The sequence below is a fragment of the Zingiber officinale genome, chromosome 5B (genome assembly GCF_018446385.1).
Source record: "Zingiber officinale cultivar Zhangliang chromosome 5B, Zo_v1.1, whole genome shotgun sequence".
NCBI lineage: Eukaryota > Viridiplantae > Streptophyta > Magnoliopsida > Zingiberales > Zingiberaceae > Zingiber > Zingiber officinale.
The window spans coordinates 90,722,727-90,746,570 of NC_055995.1; the positions used below are offsets into that span (position 1 = coordinate 90,722,727).

Sequence of the window (23,844 nt, forward strand, 5' to 3'; positions counted from 1 at the left end):
ATTTCTCGTGGAAAAGAAGATAAGATACATGTTGATGACCGGATAAAGAGACAAACTAAGTCTTTTTTTTTAAGATAGAAAGAAGGCTAAAGTTTTTTTTTCTCAATAAAAAATGAGGCTATATATATATCGGGTATCGGGTAGGGTATGGGTAGGATTTTATCACATCCGCCTCCATACCTATACTCGAAATACCCATACCCGAATACTCATTTACTATAATCGGGTATAAAAATTTCCTCCATATCCTCCTCCATTCGGGTCGGATGTCGGATTACCCATCGGATTTGGGTGAAATTGCCATCCCTAGCAGCAACTCGGAGGATAGGGGCTTGAGGTGACCCTTTAACTTCTTTGAGTATCTCCTCAATTAGTGACAAGGATCCCCCAGGTCAGACGTCAACCGCCATGAATAACTCGGGAAGAGGAAGTGGCGTTGCCTCCCTAGGCTGGATATGGTGGTTAGAGGAACCCTCTCTGTCTCCCTTCGATCGACCGGAGGGTTCTTGGAAGGGGCAGCTCAGACTCATTCTCTGTGCCATTAGGATTGTCTTATGAAACTTTAGGCGTCAAAAGAGCCTAAAGAGTCGCCCAATACCACTTAATCTATTTGCTCATTGAAAGGTTTAGCATGGTGGCATCTGTGCAAAAGAAAAGGATAAGTTAGTCTTCACAAACGAAGTGGGTAGTATGAAACTCACTGAGCGAGAGTTCTAGGTCGGCAACATTCAGGCATAGTCGAGCTCGATATAGCAAGCCTTTAGTATTGGTTAACTTGGTGGCATAAAACTCATGTCAGTCAGCAGATCCACGACCCTTAAGTATTTTGGGTCCTTCCTATATCGGTTGAGAGGTGGTGGGTCAGGAAGATTTACTTGTCAGCCGATCAAGAATGTGAATGAGGTTGGAGGTTTTAGATAGAAAAGTTAATTTTTCCAACCCTTGTGAGATGAGGGGAACCCATCAAGGAAATGATAACCCGCCCGGATCATAAAATAAAAGGCACCTAACTCTGCCCATTTAGGATGATAAAAGTAATGAAAGAAAACAGAAGTCAAGGGTATCCGATACAACCTAAAAATCATTGTCACCCCACTCATAATCCTAAAAGCATTCAGAGCTAATTGATGGAGGTGTGTGTCGAAATATTCTGACACATCCCTATAAAACTCGGGGACAGGGAAACAGAGACTACCATCTAATTGATCGGAGAAGAAACTTAAATAACTTGGTGGGGGCATATAAGGCACTTGGTTGGGCTTGGGATACGAAACCGAATCTGGTGAGATATCATAGAATAGCCGCATCTCAAGGCAATGTTCTCCTGTTAGCGAAGTTTGGATCCACTCGTACTAAGGAGAAAGTAAAGGGTTTTCGGTCATCAAGAAAGCGACAAGAAAGTAAGAAGCTCGAACAAACTTACGGATGGAGGCAGAACTCTAAAGCAAGGAAGTGACAGAATGTAGCAACGAAGGCCAAGTCTCGAACAAGGGTTAAAGATGATTGCACAGGCAAGGCGGCACTCGCTCCTCCTCAAGTTGATTTATAGCTTCATTCTAACCGCAATCGATGGATTAAAGATCGATAAAAGACGGGATTGTTTTCCTACTATCAGATCTATTGCCAAACTCGCGGTGAAACACTAGTCATCATTATCTTAAGTCTAAAGTAATCGGGCCATCCAATCAATTTTTTTTACGTGACCGTAGCAAAAGGTGAATTACGACACACCCCATACTCGGCCCAATATCTATGGCATCATGGAAGCATTAATTATGCACCATGCTAATTAAGGGCATCACACATCACATTTAATGTGTATTCTCTATCCATTATCCGAAGGATGCTCCTCATTAATATTGAAGACTAACGTCAGCCACGTGGTATTATTAAAACAACCATCAGTTGCTTTTTACTGGTACAATTAGTCGGTATTTGTATCTCCTTCAATTGGACTTGAGGGGAAGACATACGATGTGGGGATGGTAAGGCATCCACGTGTCTCCATAAGGGTCAAGGTGTTTGCTTATGTGGAAGACAAAAGTCAAGTCAAAGATAATTCAGTGGAGTAAAATCGGCATGAATCTTGTCGACCAAGGCTGAGTTCGTAAAGCTACTCTAGCTAATACTCCCGAATGGCCATGCTTGCCCGAACATCATTTGAGCTAGGCACTAGGGCCCGCCCCAATGGGGTAAAACCGGCCCGAACCCTGTCGACCAAAGCTGAGTTCATAAAGCTACTCCAACTAATACTCTCGATCGGCCACGCCCGCCCAAGCATCACTTGAGTCGGACCAACCAAGCACAATTTTACTCAAAAAGTCAGACAAAGTAAGAGTACAAGCTTTGGATCATCGGAGCAGCAAACACTAAGGACATATACTTGATTTGTCGATCAATTATAAGAAGTCTATTCTTCTTGATCTTGAACCAAAGTAACTAAAGGACCTCAAATTCATGCATAATTAATATACCTCGAAATACCTAACATCATTAAAAGACAGTAAATCATTATCATAACATAAGAAGATGTGAATACAGTGAAAAAAAAATCATTAATACAATAGAAGATTAAAAATCATCATATAATCATTGACCATTAATGAATATAAAAAGGGGTCAACGGGAGAAAGAACAAGTTTTTCTCTATAACTCTACTACTTATTGTCTACCGTCTTCTTTTACCTCTTATTGATTATTCTAACCATTTTTAAATTTCTACGACTCTCCAAATGCTCAAGAAGACATTGGTCCCTCCCCTCGACCTCCTCCCTTCTGTAGACTTCAACCATAACAGTCAACACCCTCCCCACATCACCAAAGGATTCCCTATGTCCTATCATCTTTGGGGCAGATAAGTACCATGAACACTAATTGAAACAGTGACAAACTTTTACATTGTTTTGGCAGCTCAACTGCGGAATGATACTGAAATTACGTGGGACTGCGGTAGTTGGAAATTTTGAAGCTAATATATATATATATTTTTACTGCACATGATAATGTTTAAAGTTACGTTTTAAATTTGGAAACAATGTCGTGCGGGGCTCGGCTGAAATGAATCAAATTGTATCAAAATTTGACCAATCATAAAGCTGGCTCGTTGGATGGTTGATAGCGACCATAAATAAATGATCCATTCCCCCCTTGGCCTTTATGGCCCCTTACGGCACATGCAGGCGGAGTTTCCATCTTCGAATCAACGAAAATCGGCAAACAGCAATCCGCAGCGGCCTCGGAGATCGAGATTCACGGGGTGGTTGGTAGGTGTGAACCACCGGCCTGATTCATCGTCTTCAAGTAGATCCTCCTCCCTTTTTTCCCCCTTCTCTCCTCTCTCTCTCTCTCTCTCTCTCTCTTTTTCTGCTTTAAAGATTGTTGTTCGGTCCGCAGATTCGCGTCGTTTCCCCATCTCTGGTCGAGGAAATGGCTGATTCCAAGGTGTATCACTTTGATGAGGTCGCCAAGCACAACGTCGCCAAAGATTGTTGGCTCATCATCGACGGAAAGGTTCTTTCTCCAATTTTTTTTTTTATATCTAATTTTCCCTCTTTTTGTCCTCTTCCTTGTAAGTGTTTACCTAAAACTTTGTTTCACAGTTTTTGGATCGCAGGGCTAAGAAATTGTTTAAAAGTTTGTAGAAAACACATAGTTGTTCGCCGATGATTACTTTTTGGTGCTAAACAGCAAGAGATAATCTGTGTTCCCTCAAATCTTAATTGGTCCTCTGTACTTATCCTTAAGCCTGTACCGGACTCTGTGCATAGACTTGGTAGGTGAGGTTGGTTTGTTCAAGTGCAAATAAGGGAATTGTTGATTTTATACTATGCTTACGGCAAAAAAAAAAAAAAGCCCATGGTTGAAGCACTGAAAGATATTAGTCTCTATATAGAGTTTGTTCTGGTCCAAAGATGTTGAAGTTGAGTGAGATAAAGTGTTTTCATAAAGCTTTTACTTAAATTGGGATATAGAATCTTATCTGTCGAATTCATTTTATGAGTGAGATTAATCTCTTAGATGGAAATTGTGAATATTAGCATGACTGGCATTGAGGAGAATTCATAGTGGTCTTGTATGGTGGCTAACATTGTAATTATTATCTGAGAATGGATACTCTTTCTCAGTCTTTTGGCTTAAGATGTGCAGCTCTATTTCTGGGAAATGAAGTTGGAATTCAGTTTCATTTTGTGCAGTTTGGCCTTCTTCAGGGCTTCAAAATCTAAACTAACATCTTCTTGGTAGAAATAAAGAAAATAGAGAATAATTATTTCTATATAATTTTATTAATGAAACTAAAGACTTATTTATACAAATTGTCTAACTAATAATAGAAATATTAAATATGACATACAATCGTAATAATAATAATAATCGTAGCAGTGAATATAATAAATTTGGAAATACTATCTTTTGTAGTGTCTGTCTTCAGGAGATCCGGCCCAATCTGCATCACCATAGACATTCAACTCTAGTGAGGACTGACAATATAAGAGAAGACCATGTAAAATTGTGCCTTTAAGATAACAAAGAATTCTCTTAACACTTTTCCAATGGTACTCAGTGGGAGAATGTATAAATTGACAGACATGATGAACTGTGAAAGTAATGTCAGGTCATGTAATGGTGATATATTGTAGGACACCAATAATACTTCGGTAGATCTGAGGTCAGCCATTAAAGGAGAGGAAGAAGGAGCATTAAAACCTCTTTTATTGATTAGTGTGGAGATAAGACGTGTGTCATTCATTTTAGCTCATTGAAGAAGTCCAATGATATATTTGCTCTGAGAGAGAAGACAACCTTCAGCATGTGGAAGAGACTCAATGCTGAGAAAAAAAAAAGCCTTGTCGAGGTCCTGAATCGAAAACTCTTGATTAAGGAGATGGAGGAAAGAAGTGATGTCTTCTTGATCACTGCTAGTTATTAAAATATCACCCACGTAAATTAGAAAAAATATGATAAATTTTCCATTGCATTTATAGAATAGCAAAGAGTCAGTTTTTGACCCAGAAAAATCCTAAATGTGAAGTCAATTAGATGGACGATGAAACCACGCACGAGGCGCTTGTTGAAGACCATATATAGATTTTTGAAATTTACAAACATGTGTTGAAAGTTGCGGGTAGATGAAATCTGGTGCTTGCTCCATAAATACAGTTTCTTCAAGATGACCGTGAAGTAGAGCCGTCAATTTGGGTTGGGCTTGTTGGGTTGGCCCGCCCCACCAAATAATTCAAGCAGATTGGGTTGGAGTTTATCAACCCAAGCTCGCCGCGGGTCGACCCGCTTAGGCCTGTGACCCGCACGGGTCGGCCCGCAATGGGCTTGGGTTAGCCTGCGGGTTATGAAACATATGTAAGCCAAGTTTTATGTCAATGTATTATCTTTCTTTGTTATAATTTTGAAATAAAAATAATACTTTTCATCAAACATTAATACTTATTTTGTTGTTTATATTTAAAATACCTATTTCTGGATACATTTGATTGATGAAATTTTTCTGAAGTAAAACATTGAATATATAAAACTTTTAATTTTTTTTTTAAAAATTTTTGATGGACTCGTGGGTTGGCCAACCTAACTAACCTACAACCCGCCTTGGATTGGGTTGAGTTGGTGATTTGCCAACCCGCCAAGATGATGGGTCGGCCCACCTCTCCTCGCCAAATGGTTGGCCCGCCATGGGTTGGCTCGTGCGACAACTCTATCGTGAAGGAAAACATTGGAAACATCTAATTGTTATATCAACTACTTGGAGCTAAGAGATAGTAGCAATCTGATAGTTGTAATTTTGACGATCAAATTGAAAATATCATTAAAGTCAATACCTGATTTTTAACTAAAGTCTTTTGCAACAAAGCGAGTTTTGTAGCGTTCAATGGATCCATCTGCTTGATACTTGATTCGGTAAACCCATTTAAAATCCACTATTTATAGACGGAGTACGAGGAACTAAGGTTTATGAAGAAGAGCATCAAACTCTGTAGTCTTCGCAGCACGCCAATTTGGGTCTTTGATTGCTTATGTAAAGCTAGTTGGTTCAACAAACTTGAAGAAGCAATTAGAGCCCGTGGAAGAGGATAGCGGGTGGAAACTGGCGGGCATCGAGCATAAATCTCGCTTAGAGGAAGCATACGACGAGGAGTATCATCATCGGAACTACTCGGAGATGAGTGGTCAGATTGATGAGAATTAGGACTAGAGAGAGGAACATTGCTAGATGTTAAGTCTGCAAGATTTGGTGGAGATGGAGCATAGCCCAAAATTTCATCTTCCCTTGGACTTTGAGTATGTCTTGTTGGAGTAACCTGTGAGAGTTCTGGTATATTATTAGGGGAAATCAGAAAGGTGCCTTGATTATCCGAGGGAATAACTGTAAATGGGAAAAAAGACTCATCAAAATAACATGTCGAGAAATATATATCCGTCCAGTTAATATATGTAGACAACGATACCCATGATGCAAATTACTATAACCAAGGAAAACATATTGTTGAGATCGAGGGTTTAACTTATACTTTGAGTAAGGTCGCAATTAAGGATAACATGCGCAACCAAAGATATAGATGAATGAGTAATCCGAAGGGCGATTATGTCTTTCAAGGGGTTTTTGTTTTGAAGTAGTGGAGTGGATAAACGATTGATAAGGTATACTGAGATTTGGACAATATTATCCCAAAATTTAAATGAAACTGAGGCATGATTAAGAAGGGTTAAGACAATTTCAGTTATACGACGATGTTTCCTTTCAGCGGATCCATTTTGTTCAAGAGTATAGGGACAAGAGACTCGATAAAGGGTGCCTGAGGAGGAAAGATGACGATGAAGGGCTTAATACTCTCCTTCCCAATCAGAATAAGGATAGAGTATTTTACGATCAAAATAACGCTCAACATGCTTTTGAAAACGACAAAAAATATCGAAAAGTTCAGACTTTTTCATATGAAGAATCTAAGTAAATTTGCTAAAATTGTCAATAAAAATAACATATTAAAGAAAATCTTGATTAGATTGAATAGGACCAAGATCCCATACATCAGAGTGAATAATTTTAAAGGAAAACTAGAGGTGTGAGTAGAACAACATTCGCGAACAAGGTTCGTGAATAACGTTCATGAATAATGTTCGTGAATAACGTTCATGAATAATGTTCGTGAATAATGTTCATAAACCATATTCATTAATAAAACTCTTTTCAATATGCTAAATAAAAAATAAAATAAAATAAACAAATAAGTTTGAATTATCAAGCCCAATAACCAATCAAACAACTAAAAGTTTCAAACAATCAAGCTTGAATTGCGAGCTTGATAATATCTAAACGAACTAAACTCGAACCTAGCTCAAGCCAAGATTCAAACAAGCTCAAACTCAAGCCAATCTTCAAACAAGCTCAAGCTCATAAAAAATAAACCAAGCTAAGCTTGAACAATCATTTCAAAAGTTTGGTTCATTTTAAACTCGGCTCGGCTCGATTACCTTGTCAAACAAGCTTGAGCACCCTAAAGTTCGGCTTGGTTCGGCTCGGCTCGGCTCGTTTACAGCTCTAGAGATGAGGAGACTAAAGAAATTAGTAAATCATACTGATTAATGATATTCTAAACAAGACGTAGAGATGGATGACCAAGATATGCGTGCCAAGAGAATTTGTTAGTGCGTTCTCCAAGTATTAGTATAGGTGGGTTGAAGATGATAGAGATCGTCTTTAATATTTCCTCGGAGTAGAATAGTTCCTGTTGTGGGATCCTTCATAAGACAGTGATGAGATTGAAATTCAAAGAACACGTTATTATCAAGAGCAAAATAATGCACAGAAAGTAAATCTTTGGTGATAGAAGGAACATAAAGAGTGTTGTGCATATGAAAAGTTTAACCACATGAGTGAAAGGATATGTTTCTAAGATGAGTAATTGGCAAATCTGAGTCATTACCTATTTGTACAATGTCGGATCCATGATAAGGCAAAGCTTCTGTGAGAATATCATACTTCTGTGTAACATGATGAGTTACTCCAGAATCCGGATGTTATCCTGGGTTCTTAGGAGTCGATGAAACTTGTGAAATAGTTGGTTGTCCTAATGCTGCAGTACTACCAGCAAAATTTGAGTCAAATCTTTTAGGACATTGAATACCAGTATCTCTAACTTTGAAACAAATTTGACATCTTCTCTGACTATAAGACTAATTAAATCTTCTAGACCAATGAATACCAATACGATCAACGATGCTACAAATTTGACATCGGTTTGAACTTTACTTTTGGCCATCTTGATGTTGTTGAGTATCTGACATTGAAAATAAATAACTCTTCCCTTGATAGTAATAGACCTTGTTGCAAATTAGAAAGAAAGTTGGCTTCTGTAGACTACCGCTCACGAACAGAAAAGGAGCAAATTGGCCGGAGTTTTCTGTTGTGGCTTGCTGGAAGAATTGTCGACAGTTGAAACTTTGTTGTCTAGTAGCACACGGAGATCTCTCCTTCTTGATTGGCAGGAGCAGTAGAACAACAGCTGTTGTTCAGTGGTGGGCCGAAAGGGCTGCTTCGGCTTCTACCTAGTCGGTTGGAGAATTGCAAGTCGAAAGGCAGATTTGTATTGAGGAAGACTCATATCGCTTAACCTAGAGCCAAACGATGATAGAAATAAGAAGAAACAGAGGAACAATGTACATGAAAGAAATAGAGGAACGACGAGGGATAAAGGAAAAAAGAGATTAGAAGAAGAGCGATCGATGAAAGAGATTAGAGATCATGACTATGACTCTGATACCATGATAGGAATAAAGAAAATAGAGAATAATTATTTCTGAATAATTTTATTGATGAAGCCAAAGGGCTATTTATACAAATTGTCTAACTAACAATAGAAATATTAAATATGACATATAATAATAATAATAATAATAAATTTAGAAATATTATCTGATTATGATGTCAAATATGATAAATCTTGATTGATTGAAAAAATTCGAGATTATTTTCCATAATTACTTTTTTTATTGTCATTACTTCTTTTGTCTTTGATAACTTGGCTTAATAAATTAATAAAAAAAATTAAAATTAAGATGCCCAAGAAATGGTGGAAAAAGCTTCCTTAGTATGTTATTTGTATATAATATTATACTAATTAATAAATATTAGTTGATTAAATTCAAAATGTAAATTATGGAGTTTTAAATATCTTTGATCTATTAGTGGATTTTTAGATGAATGCGTAAGAGAAATTTTCAGAGTTTTGATAATGTTGTTGACTCTCCATGCTAATAGAATCAAGGTATTAGCCAAAAATACTTGTAGTAGTTATTATAGCAAAGATGTGAATGCTAAGATAGAGTCCTCTGGACCTTGCCGAGTATATATATGCATTGTACCTTATACGATCTGAATCATGATGATCCCACAGAGTTCCACCACTGTCTGATATTTCAGGGTTCTTTTTCCATTTCGGTTTATTATAACACTTTGCTGAGTCATAAATAATTCATTCCTTCTAGGTTTATGATGTCACCCCATTTATAGATGAGCATCCGGGAGGTGATGAGGTTTTGCTTGCAGTAACTGGTATGGACGCTATTTGTTTCTCTTTTCTTTTTCTTTTTTATGTTTACTTATGGTTTCTTGTCATTCCCTGTTGGTTGTTATCTCAGTATTTGTTTTATAGTTCTTTTTTTTACTTTAAATTCTATTTTCTAAGAAATGAGAATTTTTTTCTTAAAAAATTCTGTAATCTCAGTAGTTTCATGCTCTAATATTAAAAGTTTTCTTTCAACTTAATCTCTGCAGGAATGGATGCGACCAACGATTTTGAAGACATTGGCCACAGCTCCACCGCCAGGGATATGATGGCCAAATACTACATCGGCGAGATAGATCCTTCAACGGTTTCAGTGAAGCGCACCTACCTACAGCCTCAGCAAGCGCCCAACCCCGTCGATAAACCGGCCGGCTTCCTGATCAAAGTACTGCAGTTCCTCGTCCCCTTGTTGATCCTGGGCTTAGCATTCGCCGTTCGAAAGTTCACTAAAGCAGATTAGGCTTGCTCATTCTTGCAGTTCCTTAACTCCATAGCTTCACTTAATATTCAAACTGATGATATCGAACTTTCTGTCGAAGTATCTATCTACTTGTGCTCGGTAGTGATAAATGCTAGCAATGTCTGTTGTGTCGAAACCTACCAAATCTATGAGACGATAGCAATCCAAATAAACTGCATTGTGATGCTTTAGCGGAGGAAGAACAACCCAAGACTACGGAGGGCCTCTTTTTAACTATTCGATCGTTGTTTGATTTGCTCACATAATTCAATCCCTTTTCTCTTTAATACAATTTCTAAAGCAATTACAAATTACAACACGTTGGAATTACTCTTAAAAGCCATGTTTCAGATCATCTTGTTGAAGTAAAATCCAATCTGGCTAGAATTCAACAATCTCACGCTTAATTCCGTGTTCTGATATTTTGCACGAGTTATATATATAGCGCACGTGTTTCTCACTTTTCTTTTGACCTTATTAACTACGTGCGCTCCGCGCCACCCACGTGTCTCTCGTTCCCCGTCGAAGAGCGACATTGTCGCATCCAGAGCGTCCACGTGGCGAGTCAACGCCTCCATCAAATCTAATCCCGGACCCAATTCTTAACCCACTGACTCAAAAGAAAATCGCGTGGATGCCGTGACGTTAATTATCTCTCCGGTTTGAATCGAATTTTTCAACATTTCTGCGGTGATTTACCGAAATTTAACCGATTTCCGATTCGTTTTGATTTTTCTATAAATAATCAGCCCTGTAGAGCTGCATCACTGTGCAGAATTTAGAGATTGGATAATGGCGCGGAAGCAGAAGGGGGAGGTGAAGCGGGGAACGCCGGCGGCGAAGGGCACGGTGACGGTGATGATAGCCGAGGAGCAACAGCGGTTCGCGGTACCGCTGGAGTACCTGAGCCACCCTCTGTTCGCGGAGCTCCTGGAGGAGGCCGCGGCGGAGTACGGCTTCAGCCACTCCGGCGCCATCGCCATCCCCTGCGCGGTCGATCACTTCCGCCGCGTCCTCCACAACATCGAGCGAGACCTCCGCCGCCGCCGCCGCCGCCGCCACCCGAACTTCACTCTGCCCATCACGAAATAACTGCACGCGCCGCCTCGTAGAACTTCAACGACGGAGCGGAGCCGGCGACTGTTTTTTTTTAAAAAAAAATATTGTCGGCCTGTTTAGCGTTTACTTCGAATCTTCTCTAGTTCTTCCATTTCCTTTCAGTAAATTCTACTTCCTCGATTTCTGTAATCGATCTGCAAGAGTTTGATCTTGAATCAAGAGAAGAAACAAAAAAAAACAAATTAAATTCAATTAAATTTAAAATAAAATAGTAAACTAAATTCATATATGACAGTAAACTAAATTTAACAATTAAATTTAACAAGCTCTATAAATAGTAAACTAAATCTAAAATAAAATATTCAATTAAATTCGAAAAAAAAATAACTAAATTTGTATGTTATTGCACCTAATCAACTTGAATTATTGTATACTATAAAAGATTATTGTACTTTTTGTTTTCCACTCCATAATGTTAGCGAATTTACACCCTTAATCGATAGGATATTCCTTCACGTAATCCCATAAAACCACCCAATAGCTATAATCCCTTCGATCGATTGTGAGACTCTTCTTTGACTTTCTCCAATCATTGCTTAATTAAAAAAGATTAGTTATTAATTTGTGGTTAATTTTATGCCTTTGTTTAATTAGAAAAATAATAGTACAAAATAGTTTAATTATGAGGACCAAAGTGAAATTTTCTCTGGCTACATCCAATCTGTTCCCTTCCTTCTGCGTTACTTCCTCTGGCTGCTCGTGTTTCGTTCCTCATGACCTTCTCTGGTTGCTTGCTCCGGCGGCCGGCGCGCTTCCCGACGACGGCCAAACTCTGATAGTGGACTCATGGCGTCCCCCTCCGAGACCGATCGAACGGAGCAGATCATCGTCCACTTCCTCCACAAGACTCTCCATACCGTGCTCGCCTCCCGCATCCCCCACATCCGCCTCGCGCCCCGACCGTCATCCGGAAAGCGAGACCGATGGTTCCACCTCGACCTCGGCGACCTCCCGGGTCCGATCGCGCACCATGGCGCCTTCATGGACCCGTTGGTCATCGACGTCCTCCTAAGTCCGCGACGCGACGCCTCTGAATCCGGTTCTGGGGAGACCGTTGTCGAGCGCTGGACTGCGCAGTGCGTTCCCTGGCACGGCGCCCCGCAGCACCCCCATGATGTTGGCTCTTTCCAACCCAGAACCTACAAGAAGTCGGTAATTTTGCTCAGATCGCTATACGCGCTGCTCCGGCTCCTCCCGGCTCACCGGATCTTCCGGATGCTGTGCTCCTCTGGTCAGCCTTACAATTACGATCTTGGCTACCGGGTTTACTCCTTCGCGCCGCCATTTTCTAGGGCGGAAGGGGCGGATTTGAAGCGATACAGCTTCACGCCGGTGGAGACCCTCTTCGGCCAGATCGTTGTTTCGGTGGAGTACCGCCCCAGCCTCGCGGCATTTAACCTAGAAATTTCTCCCCTGATGCCACCGATGATCATAACCGATTACATCGGTAGTCCGGCTGCCGAGCCCAGTAGGCCTTTCCCCTCTTCGCTGCCCAATTGGGCATCTCGACCCACCACGTCTCAGAATCCACCCAGGGGCTTCCGGCCATCGACGGTGGCGGCCCCTCAACTGGATCGCCCGCACAGCTGGAACGCTGCGCCCATGGCGCACCACCCGCTCAGTTCACCGCACGATCGGGTTGACAAGGTAGGATCCTCACCTCCTGAACATTATGACCGCTTGGGGCCGAACCAGCGGTCGGTGAGCGATCGGAAGGCAAATTTCAAGTTTGATGATTTTCGGCTCTCCCCACCGTTCTCGACATCGACGTCCCCTTCGCCTCCCACGCTTGGTGGTCATTCCCTCCAATCAAGGCTACAGATGGAGACGGCACCGATGAGCATACCAATGTCAGCAACTGGGAAGAGCCAGATGCATCGCAGTCCTAACCTCTCGGATCCTTTCAAGAGCCTTTTGCCACCTCCATCTCCTAGAAGCACAAGACTCGATCCTTCAAGCCAGGAGTCTCCTTCCAAGAGCAGATCTTTCAGAAAGTCAGAAGGTTTGAGTGGAGGCGATATCTATTCAAACTTGCATATGTACGCTGCATATAAGGTAACATTCTACCCTTCGCGTTTTGTGACACATTTATGTATGAAAAGATTATAGCTTTAGTTTGATCCTAAGCACATGGTTTTATCGATTCTTGCTCCTTCATTATACAGATGCAGATTGCATAACTTCGATTATATCACACTTGCATACAGTATGATATATATACCTATCAGGGACTCAGCTTATATATCTCTATCAGGGACACATGTTGCTCTTTTTATTATTTCGTTATCACAGGAACCTATTTTTCCTTTATCCCTACATTAATTCAGCAGACTTGGGATTCATGAAAATCTAAAGTTTCATTCCTAAAATTTCACATGCATTTTTATTTGGGAATGTAGAATATGACAAACGTCAGCTTTTGGGAACAATATGCAATTCATATATGACAGTAGCAGGATGTCTTAGAAGAAAAATATTGGAATTAATGCAAGAATGTTATCAGAACATATTGGTTAGCCCTCAAGTAATAACTTTTTGGGAAGAGGTTTAGGTTTTGGAGTAAGCAAAATGATTACTGGTATTTAGTTGTATTGATACAGAGTGGCATAGCCAGAGACCACTGGTGCTAAAAGGAACATGAGACCGTTTGCTGTCGGTTAATAGTCAATTTGCAGATGGTAAGGGCTTACACTACAATGATACTATGCTCCTTAATAGGTCAAAAATACTAGTTTTGATGCATATTTTAGGCATGAATACATCTGAAATCCTAGTTATCTTTGAGGTGGGACCAGTCTTAATAGAAAACTTTGGGTATAGCAATCAGTCTGTTGAAAGTGTCATTTTTTACATATTATGGATAGGTATATAGGATCCAATATAGGATTTTGAAGTACTTGTGGACTTATGATGAATATCAGAACATGTGACATATGTGTGTAAAATTGCAAAACTGGGAACAGTGCGATAATAATGTGTCTAAAATACCTCTGACATCGATCATCTCTCACGTAGCTTCTTCATTTCAATTGAAATCAAGGGACCTGCATTCGGATTATTGGGTATTTATGTTTTTACTTTTTATACTCCATTATGCATAATTCTTAAATATTGAATTTGTTGGAAATTGTTTCACCTGAAGATCTTTCATCACATTATTCATCTTCTCTGTCCTTTGATATGCTCAGGCTATAAATAATTGTGCTAATAAGGTGCAACTTCAACTAATGAACTTGTCTGGATCCTTCTCATATTTTAGGGTCTCAAGGATGGTCGGGATGATTCTGGAAGGTTCTCTGCTTTGTCTTCTGGTGGCTCACCTAGGTATGCCTTTTCAAGAAGTTCAAGCCGATTCTCAATGCAGGATGATCTGGACGATACAGATTTCTCTTACCCATTTGCTGTGGATGATGTTGACACATTAGATTCTCATACAAGGTGACTCTCCATTCTGCTTATGATATGTTATTTTTGTGCCTATTTGAGTTGTCTAACATGGAGATTGGTTCATGAATCTTATTGTTCACTGTTTTTACCTATCCGTTGGAACTTTATAATAGTGAAATTTATGAATCTCTTAAATTATTGTGGATAAATTGTGCAGTTGTCCACTTCTGATCAAGAGATATCATCATATATTATAAATTAAATTGACATGATAAATCAAATAAAGCATATAAATAAAAAGATGAAATGAATTCCTTTAAAACCCCTATGCAATTAAGGTTCTGTCCTTAGAGCTGTGGCCTTTAAATAATAATAAAAAATCAGAATTAAACTTATGAAAAAAAATATTTTAACTGTCTTATAAATATAAAGATTCTAACACTGCCTTCGACTACTATTCAACTTTGATTCCTTGATTCTATAGGAGGTATAGTCTTAATGTCGGTGTCGTTTTTTTTCTGTCAAATTCCTTTGTTTTTGATTGGGTATTTTCCCCTCGTATGTTTCTTTTCTATGCCTAAATGAAGTCTGATAAACAGTTGGCTTGTTTGTGAGATTTAGCATCTGATTGTTTGATATGCAATATACTGCCTAAGATTAAACTTCGAAAAATTCTCAGATTGATTGCCATGAAGATGGACACTGTATTACCAGATTTAATTGATTGCAATGTGGATGAATGTCTCATTAGCAGATTTTTTAAAGATATCAAACTACTTTACTAGAAAAGTAGTTGTTTTTTTACTTTTGATTGCCCAGAAAGATTGACAGGAGACCCAAAACTGAAATCTAAAATTGACTGAGAAGAATTCTTCCATTTCTAAAAGGTTAAATTGAAGAAGATGGTCAGCACTTTCTTATTCTGACTTCAATCCTATTTTAAAGACTAACCAAATGCGAAGTAAACAAGGATTTCACTGTTAGATTCATATAATTCACGAGTACTTCTAGCAATTAGGGCTTACAAGTCCTCTCCGTGTCACGATTTGGTTGTGCATCATAAGAAAAATCTCATTGCTAAACCTGTAATGGTCTATCAGATCTGTTACAGTCTATCAGATCTGTAACGGTCTATCAGATCTAGATCGTAATGATTGACTTCAACAAGAGATGTGTTTAGAAATATTTATTGTATTTTTCTAATGGATGTGTGGACTTTTTAAGTTCAACTATACTTAAGGATCCCAGTTTTGCTTGGCGATATAGGAATTAAGACAGACTGATATGCTTGTGCTGAGATGCCTTTAGGTGTCATGCCTCGCTGTATTCTAATCCCTCACTTTCTGCTTTTAGTTAACTTTTTGCTTGACAATTATTTGTTTGCTTCTTTCTAAATGTGACCTACATTGATATGGGTTATGATGAAGCGGCCTGGCAAGCGAAGTAGAGGTCATGGTCAAGAAAGATAGGATGATGAATGACCAAATAAAAGGTCAAGCGAGTACTATTGTAGGTATATGCACTTGGTCAGGCAAAGCTCGATCGAGTGTAAAGATATTTAGCTTTATATATAGTTTTTAGTATATTACCGGCTGAGTGAAGGCCGAGTGAGCACTAATGTGCTTACAGGCGCTCGGTCTGGCAAAACCCGATCGAGCGTAAAGGTATTTAGCCTTATATATAGTTTTTAGTATATTACCGGTCGAGTGAAGGCCGGGTAAGCACTAATGTGCTTACAGGCGCTCGGTCAAGCAAAGCTCGATCGAGCATAAAGATATTTAGCCTTATATATAGTTTTTAGTATATTACTGGCCGAGTGAAGGCCGAGTGAGCACTAATGTGCTTACAGGCGCTTGGTCAGGCAAAGCCCGACTGAGCGTAAAGATATTTAGCCTTATATATAGTTTTTAGTATATTACCGGTCGAGTCAAGGCCGAATGAGTACTAATGTGCTTACAGGCGCTCAGTCAGGCAAAGCCCGACCAAGCATAAAGGTGTTTAACCTTGTAAAGCTTTTAGTATATTACCAAGCATAAAGGTGTTTAACCTTGTAAAGCTTTTAGTATATTACCGGCCGAGTGAAGGCCGAGCGAGCACTCGTATGCGTATATGCACTTGCCCGGGCATAGCCCAACCGAGTGTAAAGACACTTAGCCTTATATATAGTTTTTAGTATATTACCGGCCGACTAAAGGCCGAGCGAGTACTATTATACATATATGTGCTCGGCCGGGCAAAACCTAATCGAGCGTAAAGGCACTTAGCCTTATATATAGTTTTTAGTATATTACCGGCCGACTAAAGGCCAAGCGAGTACTATTATATATATATGCACTCGGCCGGGCAAAGCCTGATCGAGCGTAAAGGCACTTAGCCTTATATATAGTTTTTAGTATATTACCGGTCGACTAAAGGCCGAGCGAGTACTATTGTACGTATATGCACTCGGTCGGGCAAAGCCCAATCGAGCGTAAAGTCACTTAGCCTTATATATAGTTTTTAGTATATTACCGGCCGACTAAAGGCCGAGCAAGTACTATTGTACGTATATGCGTTTGGCCGGGCAAAGCCTGATCGAGTGTAAAGGTACTTAACCTTATATATAAAAGTTTTTAGTATGTTACTGGCCGAGTAAAGGCCGAGCGAGCACCTATGTGTTTATACGCGCTCGGTCAGACAAAGCCCGACAGCATAAAAGTATTTAGCCTTATAAAAACTTTTAGTATATCATCGGTCGAATGAAGGCCGAGCGAGCATCAGTATGTGTATAGGCGCTGGGCCAGGCAAAACCTGACCGAGCGTAAAGGTGCTCAGCCTTATAAAGCTCATAGATATTCTCAGCCGAAATATGCTTAACAGAAGGTATTCCCAAGGTATTCTTAATATATACACGACCAACTTGAATGATCGGTCGAGACATACTTAACAGAAGGTATTCTGAAGGTATTCTTAATATATACATGACCGACTTGAATGATCGGTCGAGACATGCTTAACAGAAGTATATAAATATGACAGCCTGATAAATTTGGCAGGAAGTATCTTTTAGAAGCTTCTTCAGTTATAGTAACGTGCTCCTATGCATATCTTATCATAAATATGATTCACAAACGACAAAAGAGGTACATCTGGGGTAAAAAAAAAATCCTTAAAGGATTATTGCACGAAGCTTAGAAGGTGACTTCATCTCCTAATAAACCGGGGACCACTTCATGACTATGGAAGTTACATGAGGTAGTATAAAAAGGGGATCCTCTCCGTTGGCAAGGTAAGCAAGTTCTAGCATCTAAACTCTATTTCAAAGTACTTCAGTTAACTTCTTCTTCTTCTTCTTCTTCCACCTTTGAGAGAGGAACTGACTTGAGCGTCGGAGGGCCTAGTCAGGGATCTCCACCCCGGTCTTAGATCACTAACGCTTTGTTGACTCATCTCACTATGCCTAGGATCGTTGAGGAACTCTTCCGGATCTTCAGGAGTTCGTCTTCATCAGAAACTGTCGTTCGCCGGAGCCAGCGCACCACCTCGCAGATTTCAGACAGGATCATACATTAAGAACAAATAATTTGTTGAACTATAATTGAAGCATGGAGTTTCCAATGAAGGAAAAGTTGCACAAATTTCATTCTTTTTTCCATTAGTTTATCCATTTTGATTTAACATTGTTGCTCCTTAGGATATTTAGGGGACATGTGGCGTAATTTCAGAAGCAACAGCATGAATATAAGTGAATGTCTATCCATTAGCACATTTAATGCCATGAGCATACACGTAGATGTTCTCACCTAAGTAAGAGTACTAGAGTTCAGTTTTACTCTGCTGCATTCTACCAAGTATGGAGATGAATCATGGAGCAGCAAGAGTAGGCTATCTACGAACCTTTAACATGCTGCAGAGATTAGGAAGCAAAGTTTTATAAACATAAGACTTCAAGTTTTATAAACATAAGACTTCATGAATGCTATTAGATTGTAATACACTATTGTACCAATTTCCTTAACAATTATTTTGGTTTATTTGAGAGAAAATATTGTCGATAACCAATTGTAGTTAAATGTTAAGTTAGTTTGCAGGGATTAGGAAGCAAAGTTTTATAAACATAAGACTTCATGAATGCAATTAGATTGTAGTACACTATTGTGCTAATTCCCTCAACAGTTAGTTTGGTTTGTTTGATAGAAAATATTGCCGATAACCAATTGTACCTCTTGTGGTGCCAAATTCTGTCAAAACATGGTTGGTTTTCACCCTGGCTTGTTAAAGAAGTGAACATTCTAACCTTTTTTGGTGTTTGCTTTGGCGCAAGTACTTGTTTGTTATAAATCCATCGCCTACATCGTATGTGTGACCTAATACAGATTTTCATGATTATTTGATCAACAGGAGCCCTGATGTTAAGGATGCAGAATACTCTTCCTCCCATAAGTCCCAAAAGGCAGCTGTTGGAAGTCTTGTCCACATGTTAAAGACCGCGCCTCCACTTCGCCAAGATCAGAGCTGTTCATCGCAGTCTTCCGACTTAAATGGAGAAGTTAGCATGAATAGTTCCTTCTTGTCTAGGAAAACAAGTGACGCATTGGAGGAACTCCAAACCTACAAAGAGATGAAGAACTTTCTTCTTTCCGAGAGTGGAGCTATGACTAAGCTACAAGAATCTCTTCGACAGAAAAACAGAAACAAAGAGTGATGATACTTAGCCGAATAATCAGACACTAATGAGACTATCCAGGAGCTAATTTTTACGAAGATACATACCTGCACAAAGGCCAGCGACTCAAAATGATGCCCATAAGATTTATTGTTGTACATATAGCAAGATTGTCTGTTGTTTGGAACTCTTAAAACTTTCTCCTAGAAAATTGCTTGTTTCAAACTGATTATTTACCTAATTATCAAGTGTCCCGCAGAGTGTTTCGCAGCTGTAAATGCCTGTTATCTTACCAACTCTGTGTCCATTTATTTATGGTTAATTTATATCTTGTGAAAAGTGAGTGTTGAAGGATTTGTCATCACAATGAATCTCTAGTGTCTTGTGTCATTACATGGATAATTCTGCTATTGAATTTCAGTTTCTCTAGTTGAGGTTGTGGCGAGCAAAACGGGTGGGTAGAAGTGATCTGAGCTGGTTTGTGTGTTCTGGTCGAATCGCTTAAACCATTCTCGTAAGTAGAATAAGATATTGGAACTCTAAAACCATTTTACTTGTTATGATCGAGTTGATTAAAACTGACTATTGAATTTGCCTATCGTATAATTCAAATCTCATTCGACCGAAAGTTCGAACCAGTTTGGATCAGATTTAAGGTAAAAAAAAATATTTTTAAACACAAATTTGATGTGCTCAACTTAAAATGTTTGGAAGTTTAAAATGGCATAGATCGATAGAAATTTATGTTAGTTGACTTATAAAGATTTTCACAAATTTCCAAAAGACTTTTTTCTAGCTCTAAATTCTATTACAAGTGGACTTGTGATTGGACTCGCAACCATCAAATAACAAATTCCCAACAGCTTGCAACAAACAACAGTTATGTTTACATTTACATGACTCATTATAACACGATGCATACAACAGGCTGACTGGTCTCACCACCGGGTTCTCGTCTAGCCAAGCAAAAAACATGGCTGAAATACCCAGAATATGAGACAGTAGACACGACTCAGTGACGGCAGTATGGGCATATACACTGTGCTCAGCAACTGACATATGTTGGGGGTAAAAGAACCAAACTCGAAATTTGGTCCGGTGTTGAAGGTCTATTTACAGTTTCAGTATACGGGGATGGTCATTTGAGAGCTGCCCCCACCATGCGTACCATTGCTTTTGAACCAGAAATATGAGATCCCCGTGATGGCTGCTTGCCGAGCGATTTGCAGCCTGCACACAAACCTTAGCTCTGCCCATAAAGTATTGCCTGCAACGCCTGTTTTGATGTATCGGTCATATCCATCAAGGTCTGACTGCGACACTACCTCATAAGAGCTTTCATCAAAGTGTAGATGTGTTTCAGTGATGAGGAGCATTGGAGACTTTATGGAGAGATCTTTAGAAGAGATACACCTTTCAATTCTTTGCACTCTGAGGTGGTAGAAGTGTTGAACAGCCTGAAAAATTAATTACCAAGAATTGTAAATCTTTGTCATGTTATGATCGATCATGGAGCTAAGCATAGAATTCAAACATTTTTAAGGTGCGACACAAGTTCTTGATGGCAATTAGTAACTTCTATTAATTACTAATGAAAAGTTTCAAAGATGTATCAGTGACAAAAGTTTGCAGAGCACATGATATTATCCCCACACTGTACTTCGTCGATTTTCCAACAAACAAAATATAATAGATGAAGAAAAAAAAAGCCATTTTAAAAAATGAAATAAATGATGTATGGCATAGAGTAATAAACTAACCTTCCACTGTGAAGAAGCTAAATGTACTCTTGGTCTGTTCACTTTCACGTATTGGTATGCAGCAGTTGGAGTCATTTGCTTATGTTGCACCTGTGAAACAGAGTTCCTATTACCTTCCTCACATTGAATATTAGATGATTAGTCCTTTTAAATTAGATTTATGCGTACCAAGTAGCATAGCACAATGGTTGTACTGCGCCCTCGACCCGCTTTGCAGTGAACATATGTTATTTTCCCACTGTTGCTGTTCCCTTTTGTAAATTTGGCATGGCAAAGAAGATAACCAACCATCAAATGTAGAGGTAATGAAGGGAGGTTATTTGTATCACATATATAAAGGTCCAAGAAGAAAACATACTAGACATATTTAGCTAATGATGACCATTCATTAGCTAGTAGAGGTCATTGTCATGTAAGCTTGAATTTAGAAATACCACCAAGCCATACATTACAAACAATACTAGAAGTTAACTACAACCTAAAATATTTCACATGCATAATTACTTTTAGTTGATAAACGCCATTAATAAATATGAAATGCAATTGTCAGAAAATGATTGAATGATTAGTATTGAAAGAAAGTCACACCATTTCCTAACTAGATGGAAGAATTATTATTATCATTATTTTTAAAGAGAATTAGATAATTGATATGTTCATAGTAAGCATAAGATGGTGGGTACTTACTATGGATGAAGTCCACAGCTAGACATATATCTCCAAGTGATGGAGCAAAGAGGTAATCTCTTGTGGGTATCAGCAAATGTTCAATCCCGTAGGCCTATTCCGAAGAACCAAAAAAATAAATAAATAGCGAATGATACTTGAGCTCATCACATTAATAAGAGAAAAGATACGTGCAGGATCTATTACTCCTGATTAACAGAGAATGCTACATAATAAGAGTCAAACGATCAAGAATAAAGCCTCTGTCCAATGGTAAAGATGCTCCATTATTGCATGAATGAGAGGGGTGGGTGAAAAAATCCCATCCAATGGGTAACTGATCCAACCAGAACGTATATGACCTAAAATTTGGATTATTTTGGTTTTGGGGTTGATGCATAGGCTAGAAATTTAATGTATTCAGATCATGATTTGTTTCTCGTTATCTAATTCAAAATGCAAATAAAGGAGAGCCGGTCCAAGTGATAGATAATTGATTTGGAATTTAACCATGAAAATACTAGAAAATTTAGCAGAGAAATAAACTAAGAGTAAAGCACAACTAGTGTTTAGTAGCTCAAATCAAGGGTCACCAGTAAACTAAATTTCCTGCTGATGCTATTGGTAAACCTCATGGAGGATATGGCTTCTATTTTATGAAGTTAGTGGAAAGAATCAATCTAACTACATCAATCACCAAGTTTATGACTAATAAAGTAGATCAAATTTCTAATTATTCAATCAAAACCTTTCTACACACTATAATCTAGGTATATAGAAAAAATAACCAAAAGGAAAACTACTCACATAATATAAGGAATTAGGTACCAGCGTCTCATATGGCTCATTCAATGTAATGACTCCACCGACGCCAAGTTTCTTCAAGCGAGGAACATCACTAGGAAATGGAACAGCACCTAAGAGTAGAAACTGAAACAGAAACTATGTGTAACTAACTAATCGACAGGTTCAACAGAGTAGAATCAGTTATAACCAAAAGGGGGAAAAGGCAACAAACAAATCTGATATGCATTACAATTCCAACACAAGAATCATGAAACCTTATTAGAACATTAGAGGCTAGAAATTATTATCCAAAAGTCAAAACTTCAGAATAATCTCCAGATATGCATTACGACTCAGCACAGGAAATCATGAAACGTCACTATTAAATAAATGAGGCTAGAAATTCTTATCCAAAAGTCAAAACTTCAGAATCATCTCCTGGCATTACGGCTCAGGCACGAGAAATCATGAAACATCACTAAAATATTTAAATCATTATCCAAAAGTCAAAACTTCAGAATATTTTTTTGTTTGTATCTCAAGAATTCTGACGGTCCAACTAATAAATTTGAAGTGGTCAAAGGAGCTTCAATTATCCACAGCAATTGGTTGTTATAAAATCATGTCAATAAAAAGAGAAAAATTGGTTAAAGAAAATGATGATTCAAGGGGGGAACAAACCTCATCGATTTGATCCCACCAATGGAACTCGGGTTCAATCATATTGCGCAGAACATTGTAGCCAAGCGTCGGGTAAAAGAGAATCCGAGCCCCGATTCCGACCGCCGCTCTCTTCGCATCGAGAAACACAACCCTTTCGCCACCGATCCCTGAAATCGACCTCTCCCCATCTCCTCCGCCAGCGCACTCCTTCTCTAACTCCTCGATACGCATAGCTCCAGATCCAATTCCTCGAAGACACAAGCAGAAGCCGCCAATCAAGCGTCTAATTTCTCCACCCTCGTCGAGGACAAGGCCGTCGATCGCAAACCAACAGGAAAAGGGGAAAGTGGATTTCCAGAACAAGAAACTCCCACCGTTGCCTGCCTGCCTTCGTTCGATTCGGAGGATCAGCAAATCGATCTGCTCCGCTGTCTCGATCCTTTCGCCTTTCCTGTTTTAAAAACCGCCGAACAACCGTTCCGCTCTTCCCAACCACCGTTCCGCTCCGCCGTCGACGTTAATATAGGAGAGGTCCGGTAAATGTGCGTCGAGATTCGCAAAAAAGTCAAATCGATGGAGCGCGGACGGTCACGATGAGATTTTGAATTCGTCGCGAGCGGATAACCACGGATGACGATTGCCTGTCAGTACCAAGTCTCCATACACAGAAGTGAACCTTCTCATTGGGTCTTACCGTAGGGCCTACCGGTGTTAACGATTCGAGTCTGACCGAGGACACGGGAGAGGCGACGGCGGTGACTCTTGCGAGAGCGAAATCGAGCCGCG

At 39.3% G+C, this 23,844-nt stretch overlaps 4 protein-coding genes across 4 annotated transcripts; 3 read left to right on the top strand and 1 right to left on the bottom strand.

Moving 5' to 3' along the window:
• The first annotated feature begins 3,138 nt into the window (after positions 1-3,138).
• Positions 3,139-10,232, top strand: LOC121984961 (cytochrome b5-like). Its single transcript, XM_042538162.1, has 4 exons — positions 3,139-3,300; positions 3,394-3,510; positions 9,493-9,559; positions 9,782-10,232. The coding sequence occupies exons 2-4, from the start codon at positions 3,427-3,429 to the stop codon at positions 10,030-10,032; spliced, it is 402 nt and encodes a 133-aa protein (XP_042394096.1). The 5' UTR covers positions 3,139-3,300; positions 3,394-3,426; the 3' UTR covers positions 10,033-10,232.
• A 532-nt stretch (positions 10,233-10,764) lies between these two features.
• LOC121987616 (auxin-responsive protein SAUR32-like) lies at positions 10,765-11,273 on the top strand. Its single transcript, XM_042541366.1, has one exon. The coding sequence runs from the start codon at positions 10,825-10,827 to the stop codon at positions 11,122-11,124; it is 300 nt and encodes a 99-aa protein (XP_042397300.1). The 5' UTR covers positions 10,765-10,824; the 3' UTR covers positions 11,125-11,273.
• Positions 11,274-11,814: 541 nt separating this feature from the next.
• Positions 11,815-19,534, top strand: LOC121984962 (autophagy-related protein 13a-like). Its single transcript, XM_042538163.1, has 3 exons — positions 11,815-13,206; positions 14,411-14,589; positions 18,919-19,534. Exons 1-3 carry the CDS (start codon positions 11,938-11,940, stop codon positions 19,220-19,222), a joined length of 1,752 nt encoding a protein of 583 aa, XP_042394097.1. The 5' UTR covers positions 11,815-11,937; the 3' UTR covers positions 19,223-19,534.
• A 490-nt stretch (positions 19,535-20,024) lies between these two features.
• Positions 20,025-23,572, bottom strand: LOC121984963 (phosphatidylglycerophosphate phosphatase PTPMT2-like). Its single transcript, XM_042538164.1, has 6 exons — positions 23,077-23,572; positions 22,417-22,539; positions 21,631-21,724; positions 21,112-21,194; positions 20,944-21,033; positions 20,025-20,640 (listed from the first exon to the last, which is right to left on the bottom strand). The coding sequence occupies exons 1-6, from the start codon at positions 23,287-23,289 to the stop codon at positions 20,305-20,307; spliced, it is 939 nt and encodes a 312-aa protein (XP_042394098.1). The 5' UTR covers positions 23,290-23,572; the 3' UTR covers positions 20,025-20,304.
• Positions 23,573-23,844: the final 272 nt, after the last annotated feature.